Source organism: Erinaceus europaeus, chromosome 4 (assembly GCF_950295315.1).
Source record: "Erinaceus europaeus chromosome 4, mEriEur2.1, whole genome shotgun sequence".
Classification (NCBI taxonomy): Eukaryota; Metazoa; Chordata; class Mammalia; order Eulipotyphla; family Erinaceidae; genus Erinaceus; species Erinaceus europaeus.
The window spans coordinates 36,294,774-36,317,752 of NC_080165.1; the positions used below are offsets into that span (position 1 = coordinate 36,294,774).

The window sequence follows — 22,979 nt, forward strand, 5'->3', positions numbered from 1 at the left end:
CTATTCCATTTCAGGCAAAGAATGTTAAACCTATCAACTGAAAGTTTTCTCTTTACTACTTGACTGTAAATGAGAATGAAGATATGAAAGAACCATCTAATATAGAATTAATATTTTCAGTTTGTGAACTTCAATTAAAAGATATTAGGATTACCTAAAATAACAACTCTCCAGGTAGTATCTCTCGGTTGCCCTATTTTCCTCCTTAGCGTTTATCACAGAGTTTATAGTGTTTCTTGCTTATTTCTTTAATATTATCTTTCCCTTTTAGCCACAAGTGAGTACATCCACAAAAAAACAGATTTTTGTCTGTCCAGCTATGTATTTGCTGTGGTATTTAGAACAAGACTTGGCACGTTTTACGGGTGGTTTGTATGGAAAACCACGACTTCTTGCTACATGGTCAATAAGTCAAGCTGGAAGAATGTAGAAATTAACATTTCAGAGAATCCTATGGTCTCTAGGCAGTAGATAAGATGATGGACACAAAAGTATGAGGTCCTGAGTTAGATCCCTGGCATGGCATATGCCAGAGTGATGCTCTGGTTTTCTCCTCTCTTTTGCAAGTTATTAAATACATTAAAAAAATAAAAAAGCAGGGGTGGGGCGGAGCGCAGATAGCATAATGGTTATGCAAACAGATTCTCATGCCTGAGGCTCCAAAGTCCCAGGTTATATCCCTCACACCTCCATAAACCAGAGCTGAACAGTGCTCTGGTTAAAAAAAAAAAAAAAAAAAAAAAGCAGGGGTGGGCAGTGGTGCACCTGGTTAAGTGCACATATTACAGTGCTTAAGGCCCTGGTCCCCACTTGCAAGCAATCTCTCTTCCTCTCCACCCGTACCCTCTAAATTTTCCTCTGTTCTAGCAAATAAATAAAGTAAAAAAAAAAAAAGAAAAAAAGCCTGCAGTTTCTAGTACATTAAACATCTGTATTTGACACCAGCATTATGCCTCATCTTTTTTTCACTTAAAAAATATATATGTAGAAGAGTGCAAAAGTTACTACATAAAACTGAATTGTGGTGTATTCACTTCTACTTGTGAATTTGAAGAAAATAAAACAATTTCAATAGTCTCATTTAAGGACAAGTAATTGAGGCCACTTCTATCATGAATGTGATACACATTTCTCCCATTTCATTTTTTTAATAACTTGTTAAATGTTTGGGAATACCTCATATTGAAAAATGACATAATTATTTTTTTTTAAAGTGTTAATATTCACTCATAAATATCAGTTTGCTTTGTCAAAACATGAAAAATTTTCCTTTACAAAACAATGTTGACATTACTGGTGTTTCTGTATATTAACCTATAACCATATCTATAAGCATACTTAATGCTTACACAGATGTCTATAATGGAAAGCCTAAGGACTGTAAATATTTGGTTTTCAGTGATTCCAAAATGGAGACAACATCTTTATCAACCTTGCAAAAAGTTTGGAAATTTCATCATTAAAGTGTTTTCTTTTTTGTTACTAAATATCCAATTTTTCCCTCAAAATGCTAGAAGAAGTGTTCAGCTCTGGTTTTTAATCTAGAACTTTTGGTGCCTTGGGCATGAAAATCTTTTTGCATAGCTATTGTGCTATCTCCCCAACCTTTCAATAGAGTTATTTTTAAAATCAAAGAGAGTGTGATCTCAAAGGGGGAATTTTTGTTCCTCCCTTATATATACAAAGAGCTTGCCTCTACAGGACCTTGCTTTCAAAGTGAAACAATAATAGTAGGTACTGCCCCACTCTCCAAAGGGAGGTTGTTTGAGGAAGATGGCTCCTAAAAGGAATGCAGCCTAAAATATTTCTATCACCACGAAATGTGAGTTCAGACATACAAGGATGTAAAGGCTACACAGGCTCCTATGCTGAGTATGGGCCCCAGATCAGATCGATGGGGTTTACAGTACAGTTAATGGTGTTTATATACTTTGCCCATATTTGGGAGCTACTCTCTTCCCTGATCCAGCTTTCCAGTTCTATTTCCAACTCTGACACCATCTCCCTGGATAATACCTTTAACCTACCTGCAGGTTAGTTGTTGAGCACAGGCAAAAATTAGTAAAGTCACGGGCCCTTTGGAATATAACTAAGATAGTCTTCCTAGCTTTTGCCAAAATACCCCAAATCTCATCTGCTATATTCTTACTTCTAGGTTCGTGATTATCAACAATTTGTTCTGCTTTATATCTTAATGCTTTTCAGCCACCAAGTCACAAATGATACCATAACACCAAGCTGACTTCCCTGTGCAGATGACCTCACTAATGTACCCTGGAACTCTAACTCTTCAGAGCTCTGGCCCACTATGGAAAGATAGAAACAGGCTGAGAGTATGGATCGACCTGCCAACACCCATATCCAGCAGGGAAGCAATTACAGAAACCACCTTCTGTACCCCATAATGATCCTGGGTCCATACTCCCAGGATAGCTTCCAGGGGATGGGATGGGATGGGATGCAGAATTCTGCTGGTGGGAATTGTGTGTAATTATACCTCTCGTCATATGGTCTTGTTGATCATTATTAAATCAATAAAAATAAATAAATGTATATAAATGAGAAAGAGGTGTTGGGTATCAAAGAGAGGGCTCACACAATGAGTGGGGGATTCACACCATGAAGACCTGATGCTCTTAAATATTTGCTCTACTGTCATAGAAAAGAAAAAGGAACAAGTAGAACCTGAAATGTAATTTGGCATATCTCACCAAAGTAAAAGACTCTGGGGTGGGTGGGTGGGGAGAATACAGGTCCATGAAGGATGATAGATGACATAGTGGGGGTTGTATTGTTAAATGGTAAACTGGGGAATGTTATGCATGTACAAACTATTGTATTTACTGTTGAATGTAAAACATTAATTCCCCAATAAAGAAATAAATTTTAAAAAAAGAAAAAGAAAAAGGAGAGAATGACAAGGCAACGAAAGAGTCAATTAACCAAACTCCTATAGGAAGCCCTATTGTACAGAAGAGGAATTCCAGATTCATCTGAGCAGATAACACAAGGCATTGAGGAAGGTTTCCTCCATCAGTATGGTATATCTTATCCTTATAGATCATAACTTCTAAATATTTCCCATCCACAAGTGTTGGTATGCTTTTAAAAACCCCTTCTGTTTCATTTGGTTTAAATCCCCCCTGCTTAACACTATTCTATTTACATAACCACTTCATTCTATTTACATAACCGCTGTTAACAAGCACCACCTTCCCTCCAGGGCATTGGTGGTTTAGTGGTAGAATTCTCACCTGCTCCACCCCCTCTCCTTGTCACACCCTGATCCTCTTCTTGTCACACCCTGATTTTCACCAGTCACTTTTCTCTCCACCCTCTCTGCATCACATCCTGTTCACACCCTATTTGGGAAGTATATATAAAGACAACATTATTCATTTTAGTTAGTTGTTAGTTTAGTCTAGCTTGGTATAGATTGCTCTGCGTCCTGCATGAATAAAGAGATACTGCGTACAGCTCTACCATGAGTCCCTGGTCGTCTGTCTCCCGTCAGTGAAGCTCAGCCCAACACACAAGGCAGCTACTGAATGCCACAATACCCCCAGCTCCCTTAAAGTGATGTTCCAGTAAATCTTGAGACTAACCTCCCAGGCACATCTATGCAGGACAAGATAACAGTAACTAAGACAACCAGACCCTGAGCAATGGGTTGAAGATTCCCACCCCACTAACCTTGCCACATCCACTTCTGTGAGGACTCTTTCTGCTCTCAGTCCTGCAGGCCCCTATATAAAACTCTACCTTTCCTTTGGGGCCCAGAATTCTTTAAGAGCATGAGCTCTTTCTATGGCCTGTTAACATTAATACACTGCATTTTCCACACATTCCTGGAATGTCTCTTGAATCTCTGTTGAAGGTAAATGTTTCTGCCATAACAGTTTTTGTAACACTACTACACGGGTTTTGCCTATACAAAGGCTATTTCTTATGATAACTGCAATTCTGGGTAAGACACCCCCAATTTTTTTAAATTGAATTAATAATGATTGACAAGAATGTAGGACAAGAGGGGTACAATTATACACAATTCCCACCACCAGAGTTCTGCATCCCATCCCCTCCATTGGAAGCATTTCTATTCTTTATCCCTTTGGGAATATGGACCAGGATCATTATGGGGTGCAGAAGGTAGAAGGTCTGCCTTCTGTAATTGCTTCCCCACTGGACATGGGTGTTGGTAAGTCGATCCGTACTCCCAGCCTGTCTCTTTCCCTAGTAGACCCCCAATTTCTGTTCTTTATAAGTCTGATTGCCAACTATAGAAATTTCCAAACTCTTCCTCAAATACCTGGGGGAAACTTCATGAGTAGTGCAGCATTGCTGCAGCTGTCTTACCCGCTCTGTCTTCCTCTTCCCTATCAATTTCTTGTTATCTGTCTCTAGGCAATAAATAACAAATTAATTAAATATTTTAAAAAGTAATAAATTCACACATCCCAAACTTCTGAATTTCCTATAGAGGCCTGCTGAGGTAAAGGAGGAAAAGGGGACTGAGACCTACCTACTACCCTCCTACACTTCTTCCCCCATTAAAATCCACACTCACACTCTAGGTATTTAATCTTTACAATTTAAGTTTTTTAACTTAAAAATTCTAACCTGACTTCATTTTCAAGTAGCCTGGTCATCCAAAAGCAATTTAAGATGCAAACTCCATACATCAGAAAATCCTGGAGGTTCTGTCATATAACACTACTTGGAATCCCCTTTATTCACTTTCAAGTTTTTGGCCACTTACTGTGAAAATGTATATTCATTTAAAAGATAAATTTCTTTTCTCCTTTTACCTCTCCATGTTAATTTTACAGTCTCAGGCCTGCTTTGTATTTCTGGCAGTTTCCAATTATGGAAATTCTAGCACTTCATTCTTAGTGCTGGAGAAATAAGTCTTTTCTGCGGCAGCAAAGGAACAGATGGTGCTTATCTCCATACAATGGTCCTGACCACTGATAATTTTCACCAAATGCATTTCTAGAACAGTAACTGCAGTTATGTCATTATCACCTATGAAAGATACGCTTATGGACTGGGGCTATAGTACGATGGTTATGCAGGAAGACTTTCATGCCCAAGATACTAAAGGTCCCAATTCTAATCTCAATTCTAATACCACCATAAGCCAAAGCCAAGTGCTCTGATTAAAGAAAAAAAAAACAAACAAAAAAACAGTTAAATTCTTAAAGTGTTGAAATGGCTTCCGTTCTCTTTAAAAATATGTTACCTTAGTAATAATGTGCTGTCATTTTCTCTTTTATATTTACCTCCGAGGGTCAGAAGATAAGCTCACCAGGGACAGCACATGCCTTGCTATGCACTAGGCCCTAAATTTGAGCCTTAGCATCCCATTGTGGACACAAAAGGAGCTGCATGCTATATGGAAGGACTGCTATGGTATATCTCCTTTGCCTGTGTCTGTCTTTCCCTCTTTCTAAAAAAAATAATGAATAAGCAATTAGGTTGGAGAGCTCTCTTTGGTCATATTAGTGTTGTGCATTGTCTAGGCCCTAATTTCACCTCCAACCAATATTAAAAGAAGATATTTACCTTTGTGATATTTATTTGTTAAATAACAAGAAAATGATTAGTTTTTTTCTTGTTTCTCCCATATACTTGGAGATAAAATTTAAACAAAATCACTGATCCACTAGATAGATGATTTTGAGAATCTGTTCCTCAGACTTAAATAGACAATGAGAAGTAAAAACCAAACAAGAGGGGGTCTGACGGTAGTGCAGCCGGTTAAGCGTACAAAGCACAAGGACGGCGTAAGGATCCTAGTTTGAGCCCTGGCTCCCCACCTGTAGGGGAGTTGCTTCACAGGCGGTGAAGCAGATCTGCAGGGGTCTCTCTTTCTCTCTTCCTCTCTCCCTCCTCTCTCCATTTCTCCCTGCCCTATCCAACAACGATGACATCAACAACAATAATAGCTACAACAATAAAACAAGGGCAACAAAAGGGAAAAATAAATTAAAAAAACAAGAAAAAATGTGACAGAGGGAGGGAGAGACTGACCCTCTTGGTTGAGAGTAAACCAAAAAAACATAGGTAAAGGAAAATAATACAGGTAGCATGACTAGAAAAGAACAGGTTAACCTACTGATATAACTATTTAATACACAATAAAGACCTTTCATAACTTTGTTGCTGGTAGGGAGATTAAATAATTTGATTTTCTTTTCTTTTTCTGCACTTGTGTGTATGTATGCACCAGGGATAAAGCCTAGACTTTCTTACTGCAAGGTATGCACTCCACTATTAAATTACATTTCTAACTAGTCTACTTTATCCAGTGTACTTAACTGACAAAAAAAAATTAAATTAAAAAAAGTCTTAAATGTCTGTTCAATAGTTGAATGCATGATCTGTACTCTGCCCATTACTACCAAATGAGAAACAATCATTTTCAACAGAAGATTTAGGAAGTTGAGTGGTGGAGGCGGGGGAAAATCTCTTTGTTTAACCTGATGGCAGAAAGAGTACCCTGAATAATTTGTTGTGGACACTAAAATCTTCACAAATCTCCAACAATAAAGACACTAAACATTGATGAAATTTGAAAACATTTTTATTTAGTTTACATCTTTTGAATTTAATGTCTAGATTTAAAGATGTCTCCAGAAATTACTTTTTTTTTTTTTTGGTCTTGGTTTAGGCTTCACTGCTTCATATTGACTTTTTCAAGTAGACATAGACAGACAGGGAATGACACTAGTCATGCTCCCTCCAATACAAATGGAGGCCAGTCTCAAACCTGGATCAAGCATGTTGCAGAGAAGGCATACTATGCAGGCGAGCTACTTTTCCAGTCTCAGAAATGATCTTTTTGTGAGAAAAAAATTAAAGCAGCATAGCGATCTAGATGCAAGGTTTTGGTATATGATACCACCAACCTATGTGAAATCTCCTCCTCTCTCCTTAATGTAGCAGGCCCCTATCACACTTTTTTGGGTTCCACTTACTTAAAAATGTAGGGCTCTGTAAGTTCTCCATATCTATGTTATTAAATGTGCTCTTTATTTACCCAGCCTGAGAAGAATCCTTAGTAGTGATGGGCTTATCCCACGGGCCCAACAAAATGAAGAACTTCGGTGAGAAAAGTTATAGTTTACAAACATAGACACAAAATGAATTTTTGGCCAATTTGAGCTAAGTGTACAACCTGAAAATAGTTGGAATCTGTGAATAAATACTGTTGTATTTGTACACAGTGTCATGGAGAATAATGTTCAAAGACGGATTGACTAGGATAAATTCTGTCAGACTTTGTTCCCTTAGGTAAGGAAAGCAAAAGATATATCCCAGTTATCAAGAAATGAAAAATTCACCAGGAGCAGTCAAAAGGAAATCGGTTTATAGCACCACAAGAAGCCCAAGTGTTGTGGTATCTCAGCCTTTCTGTGTTTATCTGAACAAAAAGCGATCCTGCGCAGTGGTGAGATGTATGAGGCCCCCAGCTCTGCAAAAACTAATAAAATTTCCTTTCCCTTTTCTTTTAATAGAAGTTTTTGTTTGTTTGTTCTAAAATAGAGGCAGGGAGAGGGAAAGAATGAAAGAAACCACAAGAACCAAAGCTTCCTTCAAAGCAGTGGGGGCTGGGATGAACGTGGGTCATTCACATGGCAAAGCAGCGCACTACCCAAGTTGAGTTCCAAATACTGAATTTTTAATACAGCATAACACGTTAAGAAATAGTGGTGCCATCTTTACGACACAAAGACATGTGGGAAACTATCTTCTCAGAAGTTTAGTAAACAAGTACCTGGCATTGATTTTTCTCATTAAATACTTAGTGGAAATTAGTTCTCTTTTCTTGTATCTTAGCACAAATTTGTTGTCCCTTAAGTTTTTCTGGGCATGTTTACTTAGCCCATGAACCAGCCTGCATAGAGATTGCTGGCATGTGCCCTCACAGAGCAATCAAAACCAGTTCCTTTGTTTCCCTCAAGAATGTAGCTAGCTAGAGCTAGTGGAATAGCTCATTTGGATAGTGTGCCACTTTGCCATATTTGAGATCCAGGAAGCTTTGGTACTGTGGTCTCCTTCACTCACTCAGCCTCTCATTTCAATCAAAGAAAAATGGGCCTATATATTTTCCCAGAAGCAAGTTCCTTAAAGGCAGGCACACACTTTTAGATTGGGACTGCTCACACATTTCCAAGTATATTTTACTTTTCCTTGAAGTAAATCCATATGTTGCCCCATATGTACTGATTTTTCCCTTTCAGTCCTGGGTGGAAACACACAGAGAGAAGAAGCACTGCTGAAGTGTTAGTGAAGATTCCTCAGTGCTTAGTACTCATAGTTGGTTCCCTTGCTGCAACTCAGTTCCCTGTTTATGGTAGTACAGTATGTGCACTATCTGCTGAGTTATCACCCCACCTGTTTTTGATTTCTCAATCTCTAGGCAAAAGCCAACAACCCACAGTAGCAGGTGGTAAGGAGGTCATCCATTTTGAAAGAGGAAGTCCAGGGCTTATAATATGACTGATGAAAGGTTATCAACTTTACATTGGTCTGCTAGTGATGGAGAAATTGCAATTTAGTCATACAATATTGAAATAGCACCCATAAAAATGTAAGACATGGAAAGAAAAAAAAAAAACTATCTGAGTGGTTCTTGGAGAAACTAAAATTGAACGATTAAAAGGGAGATAGGCTAGGATCCTCAGTTTACTGGATGTAAATAGAAAAATGAAGTAATCAGAAGCATTTAGGCATAATCTAGAAAACACACGCGTTGTATCTTTGTGTCTATTTCTCACCACAAGATGGCAGAAGAGAGTAATCAATAGTACTATCACATCTGCTTTGTATATTATTGTGTCAAATATCGCTTAAGGTTGGGGAGGGAGGAAAAAAAAAAGGCAATCTCAAAGACAACAAAGAATAAAAGGAGGGAACTAATAGAGCTCCAACGAATTCAGGAGCAGGATAAAAAACCGTCTCAGTACCTTTTCTTCGTGGGATTGGCCCAATCCCCAAAGTTTAACAGGGGAACAGGAAGTAACTCCATTTTAGACAAGTGGATGATAAACCCTATTGTTTTTTCCTTTTTAACCAGAGCACTGCTCAGCTCTGGCTTATGGTGGTGCAAGGGATTGAACCTAGGATTTGAGAGGGCCTCAGGCACAAGAGTCTGTTTGCATAACCATTGTGCTATCTAACCCTGCCAGACAAACCTTATTTTACAATGCTTTTGAGTTGTATGAATGACTCCGCGGGGGTTGGTGGGGATGTTAAAATTGCTTGTCACAGGAACAAGACAAAAATTCACACAAAGGAGGGAAATAATGTAGTTTTGAAGCCTGAAGGGGGTGTGAGCCAAGGGGCTTTGTTTTGCTTACAAAGGAAAAATACATACAAATTAACTGTAATTTTATTAGATAAAGCAACTGACAGTTACCTCGCTTGATTGAACATACTGTTAGGTTCTAACTTATACAGGAGGGAAAGAAAACTGGTAAAGTTTCAATAGTAACATGAACATCTCAATCTTTTGATGCTTCTAGGCAGTCCACGCCTTTACTCCACTTGATACCACTTGTGGTCTGTTTCTCTTTCTTTGATACTTCAGTCGCAGAATTTCTAGTCATGGACTCGAATCCCAGCTTGAAAATTAAGTATTCAGCACCAGAGTCCTTGAGGATATTCCTCGCAGCAAATCTTGATTAAACATTGGTTTCGCTTACTTTGAGAGCTCTTAGCAGACCTCACAATAGAACCTAAACAATACAATACAGCTAATTTTCTGACAAGATGGATGGCTCTAAGAAGAGCCTTTGGGGTGTGAAAATATTTAGTCATCTGAAGGTATGCTCACTTAGAGCTGGTGTACTTGGTGACGGCCTTGGTGCCCTCCGACACGGCGTGCTTGGCCAGCTCTCCAGGCAGCAGCAGGCGCACGGCAGTCTGGATCTCCCTGGAGGTGATGGTCGAGCGCTTGTTGTAGTGCGCCAGGCGGGAAGCCTCGCCGGCGATGCGCTCGAAGATGTCGTTCACGAAGGAGTTCATGATGCCCATCGCCTTGGACGAGATGCCGGTGTCGGGGTGGACCTGCTTCAGCACCTTGTAGACGTAGACGGAGTAGCTCTCCTTGCGGCTGCGCTTGCGCTTCTTGCCATCCTTCTTCTGCGCCTTGGTAACGGCTTTCTTGGAGCCCTTCTTCGGGGCAGGAGCGGACTTCGCAGGTTCAGGCATGACGAACAGCAGACCGAGATAAACAAGGAAAGAGCCCGAGACACCTTCTTAAATATCACGGCCTATGCAAATCAGGAAGTGTAACGCTCTTCTATAATTGGTGACTTACTTTTGCAGACGTCACATTCCAGTTCCACCCAATCAAGACAAGCGTCCTTACGCCATTGCGCTCCCATTGGTTTAAACGAAAACCGAGTAGGAACCAATCATACAGCTTCCTTTTCGCGCCGGCAGGGTCCTATAAACTGTTTGCTTTTAGTCACTAAGCTCATCTGTTTCTTTTCCGCCCGTGTCTTTTTGAATCTAGACATGTCCGGACGAGGCAAGCAAGGAGGCAAGGCTCGCGCCAAAGCCAAGACCCGCTCCTCCCGGGCCGGCCTGCAGTTCCCGGTGGGCCGAGTGCACCGCCTGCTCCGCAAGGGCAACTACTCGGAGCGCGTCGGAGCCGGCGCCCCTGTGTACCTGGCGGCGGTGCTGGAGTACCTGACGGCCGAGATCCTGGAGCTGGCGGGCAACGCGGCCCGCGACAACAAGAAGACCCGCATCATCCCGCGCCACCTGCAGCTGGCCATCCGCAACGACGAGGAACTCAACAAGCTGCTGGGGAAAGTCACCATCGCTCAGGGTGGTGTCTTACCCAACATCCAAGCTGTGCTGCTGCCCAAGAAGACGGAGAGCCACCACAAGGCCAAAGGCAAATAAAACCTTAACAGGAAACCCTAACAAAGGCTCTTTTCAGAGCCACCCACAACTTACAAAAGAACTGAGCACTTGGAAGTTTAAGACAAAGCCAGGTTCATGTGCCTGAAATTTCTCAATTCTCGGTTTATCGTTAGTGGAATTACGGCTTTTTATTTTGCTGCCCGCCAGGCGCCATTTTGCAGTTTGCCAGATAGTAACCATGTTCTCTGATTTTCTAAAATATTACATTAAGTCACTGAAATCCACAGTGGTTTTTGGAAGCCCATGTTTACAAAAAGCTCAAATCAGTGATATAAGCCATCCCACTTGTAAACAGCCCGTCCAAGGACAGAATTTAATTAAGTGGCTCGGTTAACCTTTTTGTTGCATCAAAATCAACATTAGAAAACCAGTATAAACACAAATTTCCCAGCAGAAAGTAAAGATGGCTAAATCCTAGAGTTAAAATACACCACTTAGTTTTAAATATCCTCTGCTGTTTTGATACAGGCATTAAAATATCTTGGTAGTAATGAGGCAAAACAACTGAGATTAATGGACATACTGTTTTGTGCTTTTTTTTTTCCACAGTAAATAATATACTGGTAAAATTCCATGTGCATAGACATTTATAAATTCCAGCTCAGATTCCCCTTCCATTGGTGAAAAGTTTAGGTTGAAAGAGATACATAATACAGAATTGTTTTGAAGGGAGAAAAAAAAAGTTCTGAAAACCGCTTCTGAGATGGCGGTAACCAAATTAAGATTAAACTAAAAACCAATCAGATTACTCGTGCAACACTCAGCCAATCAGGGATTGTCTCATCAGTATAAAGCCTGGTGACTCCACGATGTTCCTGCAGTAATTTGCTTCTGAAAAGCAAGTGCTTTGGTCATGGCTCGAACTAAGCAAACGGCTCGCAAATCTACCGGTGGTAAGGCTCCTCGCAAGCAGCTGGCTACCAAGGCAGCCCGCAAAAGTGCTCCGGCTACCGGCGGCGTGAAAAAGCCTCACCGCTACCGGCCTGGGACCGTGGCCCTGCGCGAGATCCGCCGCTACCAGAAGTCCACCGAGCTGCTTATCCGCAAGCTGCCGTTCCAGCGGCTGGTGCGGGAGATCGCCCAGGATTTCAAGACCGACCTGCGCTTCCAGAGCTCTGCTGTGATGGCTCTGCAGGAGGCTTGTGAGGCCTATCTGGTGGGTCTGTTCGAGGATACCAACCTGTGTGCCATCCATGCCAAACGTGTGACCATCATGCCCAAGGACATCCAGCTGGCTCGCCGCATTCGCGGAGAGAGGGCGTAAACTTAGCCAGTTATATCTTTATCTCTAAAGGCTCTTTTCAGAGCCACTTAAATTGTCATTGACTGTTGCTGTTAACACTAGGTTCGCTGAAAAAAAGATATCTGGGACACTTCAGTTGGATTTTCAAGTTATGAAACTAGCCTAGTGTTTTTGAAATGGAAGGGAATATCTAGCCAGGCCAAAGGTAGCATGAGACTTTTTTCAAGACTCACCCTGAAAGAGTATATCAGACCTGATAAAAGTCATACTAAGTCTTTATACCCAGCCCACAGACACAGCATTACAGGAAACAGTAAAACAGTCTGAGCAATGATGTAAGTCCCACCCCCCCCCCTGCTTTTGTTAGGCTATAGGCATTCAGCCCTGCATATATATATATGAATTTCCATATCTTCAGAGTCTAGAATTTATAAGAGTACGACTTATTTTTGTGGCCAGTTAACCTTAAGTTCCTAAATGTTGACCGCCCCAACTGACTAATTTCCACAAAACTTGTTAAGAATGGTAAAATTGGTGGAGGAGATAGCATCATGGTTATGCAAACACTCATGCCTGACGCTCTAAAGTTCTAGGTTCAATCCCCCAAACCACCATAAACCAGAGCTGAGCAGTGCATCTCTGTGCATCTCAAAAAAAAAAAAAAGTAAAATTTCCTGTGGATGCTAGAAGACCTTGGTTTCCTTTAAATTGAAAATAATTCATGTACGAAAGTGAAAATGTCCTTGTGTATAGTAACTTCTGCGCTATACCAGATGTATCACCACTCAATATTATTTTTTTAACTGGAGCACTGCTCAGCTCTGGCCTATGGTTGTGTGTGGGGATTGAATTTGGGACTGAAGCCTCAGGCGTGAAAGTATCTTTGCATAATCATTATGCTGTCTTCCCCCCACCCTCACTACTCAATCTTCAAGTCTATTTGAGCAAACCTAAGTACAGTCTTACAAAGATGAATGAAATAGTATTGAAATGATAATCAAAAGGAAAGCAAAATTTGAGAAAGGTGAGGGACCCCACCTTGAAGATATCTATAATCAGGTGGTTTTAATTGCAGTCAATTACCTCTCAAGCAAAGTTTCTTCAAACTATTTTTGCTTAGAATCACAAATATGCCAGTGAAACAGTTCATTTCGATTCTACACTGCTTTGTCATGTATGCGACCCATGTTCGAGACTGGCCCCCCACCACACTAAAAAATTGAACTTATTTATATATTTTGACCACAGCTAAGATCAGCTGTAGGTTATGGTAGTGCAGGAGACTGAACCTGGGACTTCAAAGCCTCAGGAATGAGTGTCTCTCTGCACACCTATTAAGCTACCTCCACCCTGAAGAAATATTGACTGTACTTTCACTATGTGTGCCTCTCTACTAGTCTCAAAAAATATATATGGAGCAGAGTGGTGGCTCAGGTTGAGTGCACAGATTCCCATAAATATAATTCTAAAAGATTCACAAATACCTTAAATGGTTGCATCACCGCTCATATCTGGAACATTCTATCCAGATTTTTAAATTTTCAAATCCAGCAGGTAAAAATGAATGCAAATGGGGGGGGGGGCGGACGTTTGGTTTTATTTGAAGTATTGACCCAGACAAAAAAACCAGACTTTCTGCTTGATTGTATAGCAAGGATTGGGCCAGACAAGAACGGTCTTCCTACGGCTGTAAAGATCAAATTATTGCAGCTATGCGAGAGAGGAATTCTAAATTGGCGCCATTTTAGACGGAGTTTAAGAACAGGCATTTCAGACTTCCTGACGATGTGGGCGGAGCTTTGAGAAATGGGCAGTTACTAAGCAAACACCACCATGTTCCCAAACAGGTCCGATATATCTCTATATAAGATACAACCACCAGCAATCAAACCACAACGTTATACTCTTCGCTATAATGTCTGGCCGAGGCAAAGGCGGGAAGGGGCTTGGTAAAGGCGGCGCAAAGCGGCACCGCAAAGTACTGCGCGACAACATCCAAGGCATCACCAAGCCCGCTATTCGCCGCTTGGCTCGTCGCGGTGGCGTGAAGCGCATCTCCGGCCTCATCTACGAGGAGACCCGCGGGGTGCTGAAGGTGTTTCTGGAGAACGTGATCCGGGACGCCGTCACCTACACCGAGCACGCCAAGCGCAAGACCGTCACCGCCATGGATGTGGTCTATGCCCTCAAACGCCAGGGACGCACTCTTTATGGCTTCGGCGGTTAAATCAAAAGCCGTATCAACCTCATTTAAAAAGGCCCTTTTCAGGGCCACCCACAAGATCTTGAGAAGAGTTGTAGACGCTGATTCCAAGTTTATAAACATTATGGAGCAATGATTTTCACTAGTGGAGGTACGAACTTGTCCATAATTTTTCCATTTATCGTAGTGGTCAAGGCATTTGTAATTGTGTTCTAAATGTAGAAAAACTAATGTAGGAAGCATACCTGCCTGCTAAACATGGTCACAATATCTAGTTAGATTAAGCGCAGTGTCCAAGTGAACTAATTTAAACCTTGCCCGCTACAACAGTTGATGCACTCATCCTAACTAAACTCTTGGTATACACTCGTTTCTCTAGCACTGGGAAATCGACTTGAACGTAGTGGGGTAAAGTGAGTTGGGACTAATATTTCAATAAAACTAGTTTAACAACTTCCTAAGTAAAAGAACGGAGCCGGAGCCGGAGCCTGCGGTGGTCTACATAGGCTGTGTCACAGGAGCAGGAGCCCGCCGGTCGAGTTCACAGCAGGGGCAGCAGCCAGGTCAGGAGCCCAACCAGAGCCAGAGCAGCAGGAGGAGGAGCAGGAGCAGAAGCAGCAGCCGGAGCAGGAGCAGGAGCAGGAGCAGGAGCAGGAGCAGGAGCAGGAGCAGGAGCCCGCCAGACTCTTGGAGCTGTTGCTGGCTGAGCTGTTCATGGCAGGAACAGGAGGCTGCTGGAGCGCTGTGCAGCTCTGACCCTGTGGCGAGATGGTGCCTTTGGGGTCGGGGGAGCAGTTTCCCCACTGCTACAGAGCCTCTAGCTTCGTGGAGCTGCGCGGAGCTGGCTGTAACACTAAAGGAGCTGCTGACCACCTGGCTGACAAGCTGAAGGAGCTCTGAGGCGGTGTCGCTGAAACAAGCCTACAGCTGTGGATGATGATGTGGCGGTGGGGACGGGGAGGGGGGCAGCGGCAGCAGGGAAGCTTCACAAGTGGTGAAGCAGGGCTGCAGGTGTCATTCCTTTACATGCTGCTCTTTTCTTGGTTTGTCTCTACTCAATAAAAGTATTAAAAGTTGAAAAAAAAAAAAGAACAATAGTTAGCTATTAAAGCACCTATTGAAAAGAAACTCGAAACAGGAACTCTGGATGAGATAGATAACATAATGGTTAAACGCAAAACACCCATGGCCTGAAACTAACCCACACACTATAAACCAGAACTGAGCACTGCTCTGATGGAAAAAAAAAAAAAAAAACTTTTTAAATATCCTGCACTGAGAAGGCCTGACTTTGCAAATAGACCTTTTAGCATATGACTGAGTGGAGACTGGAGTCCAGCACGCGAAAAGAATACTTTATTAAAAAGAACACTGGAAAGAAGAGGATTTGTGTTTTTACTCCCCCCACTCCGCCCCATCCCCAATGGAAGGTGGCTGATTTGAGCCAATGTTTGTTTTAAATAAAGTTTTCTTTTCCTTATCAATGTGTCAGTGGATTTTGATTTTTAAATTATTTTTCGGACTGTTTCACCTCCATTTTTAAACTGTAGGCATTAAAAGCTTCTCTAGACATTTCATTAGATACTAGGAACAAATTTCCCCTGATAAAGCGCTCATATTCACAACCTAACTAGACCCCTATACTACATGAGAACGGTACGTCAAAGGAAGTTCTGATGGAGTCTATCTTAAGGCTTTTTTTTTTTCTTCTTCAAACCTGTAAATTTTCTTAAAGAATAAGTAAAGCCTGGAATCAGTGAATCGTGCATGTATAAGGCCCGGAGCCGCAAGAAAAAAACTTTTTATGTTTATATACTTGTCTACATTGTACCTCCTAAGCACATTTCCTTTGTTCCACAGAACCGATCAATGGCGTGAAGATGCTCACTTTCTTAGAGGATTAACCAAGAACCAATTGTGTGTGGCGATGGGCGGAGCAGACTAGACGATCCAATCAGAGTCAGAGGACCCTTATAAATACTGGGGATGCAGCATACACCAACCCATTGGTAGGTTCCACTATGGCTCGAACTAAGCAGACTGCTCGTAAATCCACCGGCGGCAAGGCGCCCCGCAAGCAGCTGGCTACCAAGGCAGCCCGCAAAAGCGCTCCGGCTACCGGAGGCGTGAAGAAGCCCCATCGCTACCGGCCTGGGACCGTGGCCCTGCGCGAGATCCGCCGCTACCAGAAGTCCACCGAGCTGCTTATCCGCAAGCTGCCGTTCCAGCGGCTGGTGCGAGAGATCGCCCAGGATTTCAAGACCGACCTGCGCTTCCAGAGCTCTGCTGTGATGGCTCTGCAGGAGGCTTGTGAAGCTTATCTGGTTGGTCTGTTCGAGGATACCAACCTGTGTGCCATCCATGCCAAACGTGTGACCATCATGCCCAAGGACATCCAGCTCGCTCGTCGTATCCGTGGTGAAAGGGCTTAAATTTCAACGCTGTAGTTACCTCCTGCCCCAAAGGCTCTTTTCAGAGCCCCCTCCCTCTTCACGAAAAAGTTGTACACTTATTAACAAACGGAGACGTGAGTAATAACGACAGGAAGTACAGTAGTTGGTATATTTCTCAGTTCCATACAACTTCCATTTCAAGAGATTTAGTAGCTCAACCACCATAGTCTTTGTATGGATTTGTTTTAAATAAAGGCAATTCTAAGGGAAGGGTGTAGAAGCCCCTTACAGATTATTAGGCTTCTTCGACAGGTTATTTTTTTTTTTTACTGGGGGGGGCCTTCCGGTAGGAACCGGAAGACCTGCTAGACAAATTCTAAAAGAGCTGTAACACTTGACAGGTTATTTTCTAGGTCTTGGTCAGTAAACTGGAAAAATAAGTTTTAAATTAGCCACAGATTGTTCCTGACACTTAATAAATGTTCATATCCCTTAATGTTCCCCCCTGATCCCTTAAGCTTAGTCCTTCTATGATCCTTTGGTTTTGTCTTTAACATTGAAAGAGTGAAATACTTTCTGAGAACAGTTTCTCAATGCATTGTTTTCTCTTAAGGATTGGGTGCTGAACCTGGGATTTAGGAGATTTAAGCATGATTTTCTTTGCATAATCATTGTACTACCTACCTCTACCCCCACCCTGTCTTTTTTTTTTTTTTTCCTGGGGGGGTGGTGGGGGGAGAGAGACACAATCTGTTTAGGTTTGGCTACTGTTTGAACTGTTGGGAGTTCCTAGAAAAAAAGATGAATTTATCTACCCTTTATAGAGAGTAACTGAGGGATCCAAATCAGCACTTGGCCTTTATTATTCAGGCACAAAACACAACGTACAACCCACCTCCACCCCCAAGTAAATAACAAATGCATCTCCATTCCACCCTCACCATCACTGCCTCAGTTTCATTGATAATTCTCTCAGTTCTCCTGAACTTTCTGTCCCTCAGCGGCTAACTCATGTTTCTCAAAGTTAGGAGTCAATTTCCCATTTTTTTAAATATTTTATTTTTAATGAAAGAGATGCGTAGAATGAAAGAACAGAACATTGCTCAGGTCTGGCTGATGGTGGCCCTGGGAGTTGAACCTGGGACCTTAGAGCTTCAGGCAGGGAAATCTTTGCATAACCATTATCCTGTCTCTCCAGCCCAAAGTCAACTCTTTTTTCCTAAAATATAACTCTTAAAACACAGAAGCACTCAATTTAAGATTTCATGGTTTACAGAAAGGGGTATTCTGAAGGTGTAAGTAACCATTTTGAAATAGATCAACTCAAAACTCTGACAATGTCACGCAAATTTTGCTTTTCAAGGCTACTGTGTAATACTTTTCTTAACAAATTTCAGGGCTTTACTCTAAAATACATTATCTGCATCAAGCACTTTATCCTTTTTTAAAAATTGATTTGCCTAGGAATTATAGAGAACTTCAGTCATGTATATTAATAAGAATATACACTTAAATCCGTATCATTAGATCCTGAAGTCAAAACAATTTATATTTTCCAGTAAGAAGTCACTCTGGTGACTATTTTTCCAAGCTGAAAATACCATTTTTAAAAGACATCGATATGGGAACATAGAAAATCCTAGGAGGTCGAATCGGCTTTTAAAGCAAGGTCTACGCAGGTAATTTAGGGCTATAGACAACTCTGAGACTGTGTTACTTGGTACATTTAGAAACAAAGTTTTTGCAAAATCCAAGGAAAGTAGTACCTTTCTTTTAGAAAAGCTCAAGGGCTGAACCTAAGAACAAGTCTATTTTTTAACTACTCACTTGTTACTAAGTGAAAATTTATTACAATATGCAATTAAATAGCATGATGCACTGAATCCCCATGATTCGTTCGAAAAGCTGATAGACTTTTTAAAACTATTTTCGATAAATAATGTGTGGTTCACAAAAACACAAATCTGGACACTGTTTTCCTTTTTTAGAGACTCAAAGCCTCCAATTCCGTGCCATTGTTTTTTAGTATTTAATCAAATTTGGGAGACTAACAAACACAAGTTAGAAGTGGTACCGTGAGAGGTGGATGCCTGAGGGTGGATTGGCCGTTCCACCAATCACAGAGCAGCATAGTGTTATATAAGCCACAGACCTGAGCAGGACAGCATTGCAAAACTTGCTCTCTGGGTAACTTAGTTCCTCCTTCTCCTCCACCACTTAGCTTTTCCTTCATTATGTCGGAAACTGCTCCAGCTGAGACGGCTGCTCCAGCTCCGGTGGAGAAGTCTCCTGCCAAGAAAAAGGCAACTAAGAAGGCTGCGGGAAGTGGTGCGGCTAAGCGGAAAGCTACCGGCCCACCAGTCTCCGAGCTGATCACTAAAGCTGTTGCCGCCTCCAAGGAGCGCAATGGCTTATCCCTGGCTGCCCTCAAGAAGGCACTGGCTGCAGGTGGCTACGACGTGGAAAAGAACAACAGCCGTATCAAGCTGGGACTCAAGAGCCTGGTGAGCAAGGGCACCCTAGTGCAGACTAAAGGCACTGGTGCTTCTGGCTCCTTCAAGCTCAACAAGAAGGCAGCGTCTGGGGACGCTAAGCCTAAGGCTAAGAAGACTAGCGCTACTAAAGCAAAGAAAGCTTCCGGGGCCACTCCTAAGAAATCTAAGAAGACTACAGGAGCCAAAAAAGCAGTAAAGAAGACTCCTAAGAAGGCGAAGAAGCCTTCTGCTGCTGGAGTGAAGAAAGTGACCAAGAGCCCCAAAAAGGCTAAGGCTGCTAAGCCCAAGAAAGCAGCAAAGAGCCCTGCTAAGCCTAAAGCGGTGAAGCCAAAGGCAGCCAAACCGAAGGCTGCAAAGCCTAAGGCTGCAAAACCCAAAGCTGCAAAGGCAAAGAAAACTGCTGCCAAGAAGAAGTAAGTTTGCTTATTTACAGAAAGCAGTAAAACCCCAACGGCTCTTTTCAGAGCCACCCAAAAGATCTCTAAAAACAGCTGTACACGTAAATTCTAGCTGGGGGTAAAAGTGCTTTTTATAACCAGAGCACTTTGTAACTTAAAGCCTGGCGGCAGGGAATTCAACTTTTAAGTTTTTTGAGTGCTGTCTCAGCCTAGGGTCTTGCAGTTTTATCACTTGATAGCTCTATAAGACATCCCTAGTTTACTTTGTGGCAGCTCAATCTTTTTGGAAAGAGCCTTTAAGCTTTTAGTGACTTAACTAACCCCCAGCATTTTTGAGAGGGTGGACATAATGCATATTGTGGGTTGCATAACCCACCAGCTCCAGTACTGCACCTTAGCTAAACTAAAGGCGCCAGCCAAGGCTAGTTTCTTCTAGCCGAGCAATTGGTGCTAGAAGCTCGCCGGACGTACACACCCACCCGAGAAGAGCTGGCCTTAAGAGACTTTACTGACTCACTACATCTTTTTTAGTCTTTCATGTGGCGCGAAAATGGAACAGTACTATTCGCTAAAATAAGTTTAACTTAAACCAGTAGAATGTGAGTTTGAAATACACTTACTCTGATTGGACAAACATTTGCAGTTGCATATCAATTAGCAGTCACCACCAATCAGACACGAGTTTTCCTCACCAAATTTACATAAATCTAGCTAAAGTGCAAGCAAGGCTACATTTCCAAGTTCTTTTGAATCCTTACAAACATTTGCGATTCACCTTGCCAGAGTAAGCGAAGTCTGCTCATGCCCCGAAGATAGGCACTAAGAAGGCCGTGGCCAAGGCTCAGAAGGACGGCAAGAAGCGAAAGCGGAGTCTCAAGGAGAGATACTCCCGTCTGTGTCTATGCTGAAGCAGGTCCACCGGGAAACTGGCATCTCGTTCAAAGTCATGGACTTCATAAATTCTTTCGAGTACATTACTGATGAGGCTGACTTCCTGGTGCACTACAACAAGCTATCGACCATCACTTCCAGGGAGATCCAGACTTCCCTGTGCCTGCTGCTGCCTGGAGAGCTGGCCAAGCACGCCGTGTCGGAGGACAAGGTTGTCACCAAGTACACCATCTCCAAGTGAAGTTCACCTAAGCAATTAGCCAGGCTCCAATCATTCCTTCCTAGGGTCACTTGAGTCATGCTAAAACAAGACACTTACCTCCATTTGAGGTAAAAGGGCATTATATCTAAGCTTTTTGACATTGTTTTAGTGCAAAAACATTTTTAGTATTTTACATATTTTACATATTTAAATAAATTTTGGTCAAAATAAGCCATTTTTACCTTGCTCGTTAACTGCACCAACTTAATGCTGAGTTAACTTATTAACGTTCAGCCAACACCCAGAGTTTTATGTGCCTTCTGTTTGTCCTTCCTGTTCACCCTGTCTCTGTTCAAACTTAGGTCGCCCTCCATCTCTTGTCTTTTAAAACTACCAATTAACTACTCTAGTGTGGGTGTAGCAAGTCATACTCTCCATCCTCATTAGTCTCATCCTCATTACTCTGAGGATCAGTGAATGATGATCTCGGTGAGTTGTGCAGTATAGTTATACATGTTCACTTGTATTTGAAATGCTCAGAGCAAATTTGCTGATGAATAAAGTGTCCTATGTTCCACACTGTGATTAGTTTTCAAGTAGATTATTTATTTATTTATTTATTTGCCTCCAGGGTTATTGCTGGGACTCATACCTGCACATTCACTACAAATCCACTGCTCCTGGAGGCCTTTTCCATTGCTGTTGCTGGATAGGACAGAAAAAGTGAGAGGGGAGGGAAAAGAGAAAGACACCTGCAGACCTGCTTCACTTGTGAAGCGGCCTCCCTGCAGTTGGGGGCCTGTGGCCATTTTCTTTTTTTATTGTTTGTTATTTTATAGGACAGAGAGAAATTGAGAGGGCGGGGAAGATAGGGAGAAAAAGAGAGAGAAAGACACCTGCAGACCTGTTTCACTGCTTCTGAAGCAACCTCTCTGCAGTTGGGGATCTGGAGCTTGAATCAGGGTTCTTAAGCTGAATCCTTAAGCTTCGTACTATGTGCGCTTAACCCGGTGCGCTACCACCCAGCCCCCTTAGAAGTTTTATAGTTTATACAACATAACTATAATTCTATATTTCCTATCAAGTTACAATTGAAAAGCTCTTTAGGGGAGTCGGGCTGTAGCGCTGCGGGTTAAGCGCAGGTGGCGCAAAGTACAAGGACCGGCATAAGGATCCCGGTTCGAACCCCGGCTCCCCACCTGTAGGGGAATCGCTTCACAGGCGGTGCAGCAGGTCTGCAGGTGTCTGTCTTTCTCTCCTCCTCTCTGTCTTCCCCTCCTCTCCATTTCTCTCTGTCCTATCCAACAATGACGACAACAACAATAAAACAACAAGGGCAACAAAAGGGAATAAATAAATAAAAATAAAATATTTAAAAAAAAAAGAAAGAAAAGCTCTTTAACATCATCCCTTTAGACCTGTAGAAGTCTATGTGTAGACTTACTTAACCCCTGACAAAATTTAAAACATGGAAAAGATGTTTTAAAAGATGGAAAGTAGGCATAACGAGCAAGTTGTTAAAGAGATGAATATTCTTTCAGGGTAATATCCTGCCATTTCCATTTTAAATCCAACAAAACTAGGTCAGAGGATCATCAGGACAACATACTAAAACTATCTTGACTTATTCCTAGTGAATAACTTAGCCATCCTAATGGTTTGAGAAGAATGTTCTTACTGAAAGTGAAATGAAAAATCCATGGACTGCTGGTGGACCCCACTTCCGCATTCCAGCATTCCCAAGTGCTGGGCTCTGTAACCAACCTGCTCTCACGTTTATTGTTAGCACCTTGATGGTTCATTTTACATTAACGGATTACAGGCAGATTCCTACCAGACCTGCACAAACTTGTACCTAGTACCCAGCTTTTATTAGTTTTAAACTGGGCGCAGCACAAGCTAATTGGTTACAAATAGAGTCCATCAAGGTGCTGACAATAAAGATGAAAGTAGGTTGGCTAGAGTCTGCCACTCAGGTACTGGAAGGCAGAAGTTAGAGTCCACCAGCAGCAGTTTTCACATTTTTTTGCTTATGGATTTTTCATTTCAATTCCGTTTTAAATGCATCATATTTCCTTTGCTAATAAAGTGATTCAATTATACTTTAGTTGCAAAAATCACTGATTCTTAGGACTAGGTAAAGGTACAGCTGTTTAAGTGCACACATTACAGTGCACAAGGACCCAGGTTCAAGGCCCCAGTCCCCAAGTGCA

At 42.0% G+C, this 22,979-nt stretch overlaps 5 protein-coding genes and 1 non-coding gene across 6 annotated transcripts; 4 read left to right on the forward strand and 2 right to left on the reverse strand.

The window, feature by feature from the left end:
- Positions 1-9,379: 9,379 nt before the first annotated feature.
- Positions 9,380-10,233, reverse strand: LOC103123915 (histone H2B type 1-C/E/F/G/I). Its single transcript, XM_007534590.3, has one exon. It carries the CDS (start codon positions 10,216-10,218, stop codon positions 9,838-9,840), a length of 381 nt encoding a protein of 126 aa, XP_007534652.2. The 5' UTR covers positions 10,219-10,233; the 3' UTR covers positions 9,380-9,837.
- A 137-nt stretch (positions 10,234-10,370) lies between these two features.
- Positions 10,371-10,966, forward strand: LOC103123914 (histone H2A type 1-D). The gene has a single exon (XM_007534589.2). It carries the CDS (start codon positions 10,528-10,530, stop codon positions 10,918-10,920), a length of 393 nt encoding a protein of 130 aa, XP_007534651.1. The 5' UTR covers positions 10,371-10,527; the 3' UTR covers positions 10,921-10,966.
- An 813-nt stretch (positions 10,967-11,779) lies between these two features.
- On the forward strand, positions 11,780-12,251 carry LOC103123912 (histone H3.1). Its single transcript, XM_007534588.2, has one exon. The coding sequence runs from the start codon at positions 11,795-11,797 to the stop codon at positions 12,203-12,205; it is 411 nt and encodes a 136-aa protein (XP_007534650.1). The 5' UTR covers positions 11,780-11,794; the 3' UTR covers positions 12,206-12,251.
- A 1,842-nt stretch (positions 12,252-14,093) lies between these two features.
- LOC132538041 (histone H4) lies at positions 14,094-14,497 on the forward strand. Its single transcript, XM_060189257.1, has one exon. The coding sequence runs from the start codon at positions 14,100-14,102 to the stop codon at positions 14,409-14,411; it is 312 nt and encodes a 103-aa protein (XP_060045240.1). The 5' UTR covers positions 14,094-14,099; the 3' UTR covers positions 14,412-14,497.
- A 2,617-nt stretch (positions 14,498-17,114) lies between these two features.
- Positions 17,115-17,176, reverse strand: LOC132538474 (U7 small nuclear RNA). Its single transcript, XR_009549830.1, has one exon. It is a non-coding gene; the product is annotated as a U7 small nuclear RNA (small nuclear RNA).
- A 1,523-nt stretch (positions 17,177-18,699) lies between these two features.
- On the forward strand, positions 18,700-20,559 carry H1-5 (H1.5 linker histone, cluster member). The gene has a single exon (XM_007534586.2). It carries the CDS (start codon positions 19,015-19,017, stop codon positions 19,690-19,692), a length of 678 nt encoding a protein of 225 aa, XP_007534648.1. The 5' UTR covers positions 18,700-19,014; the 3' UTR covers positions 19,693-20,559.
- The last annotated feature ends 2,420 nt before the right edge of the window (positions 20,560-22,979 follow it).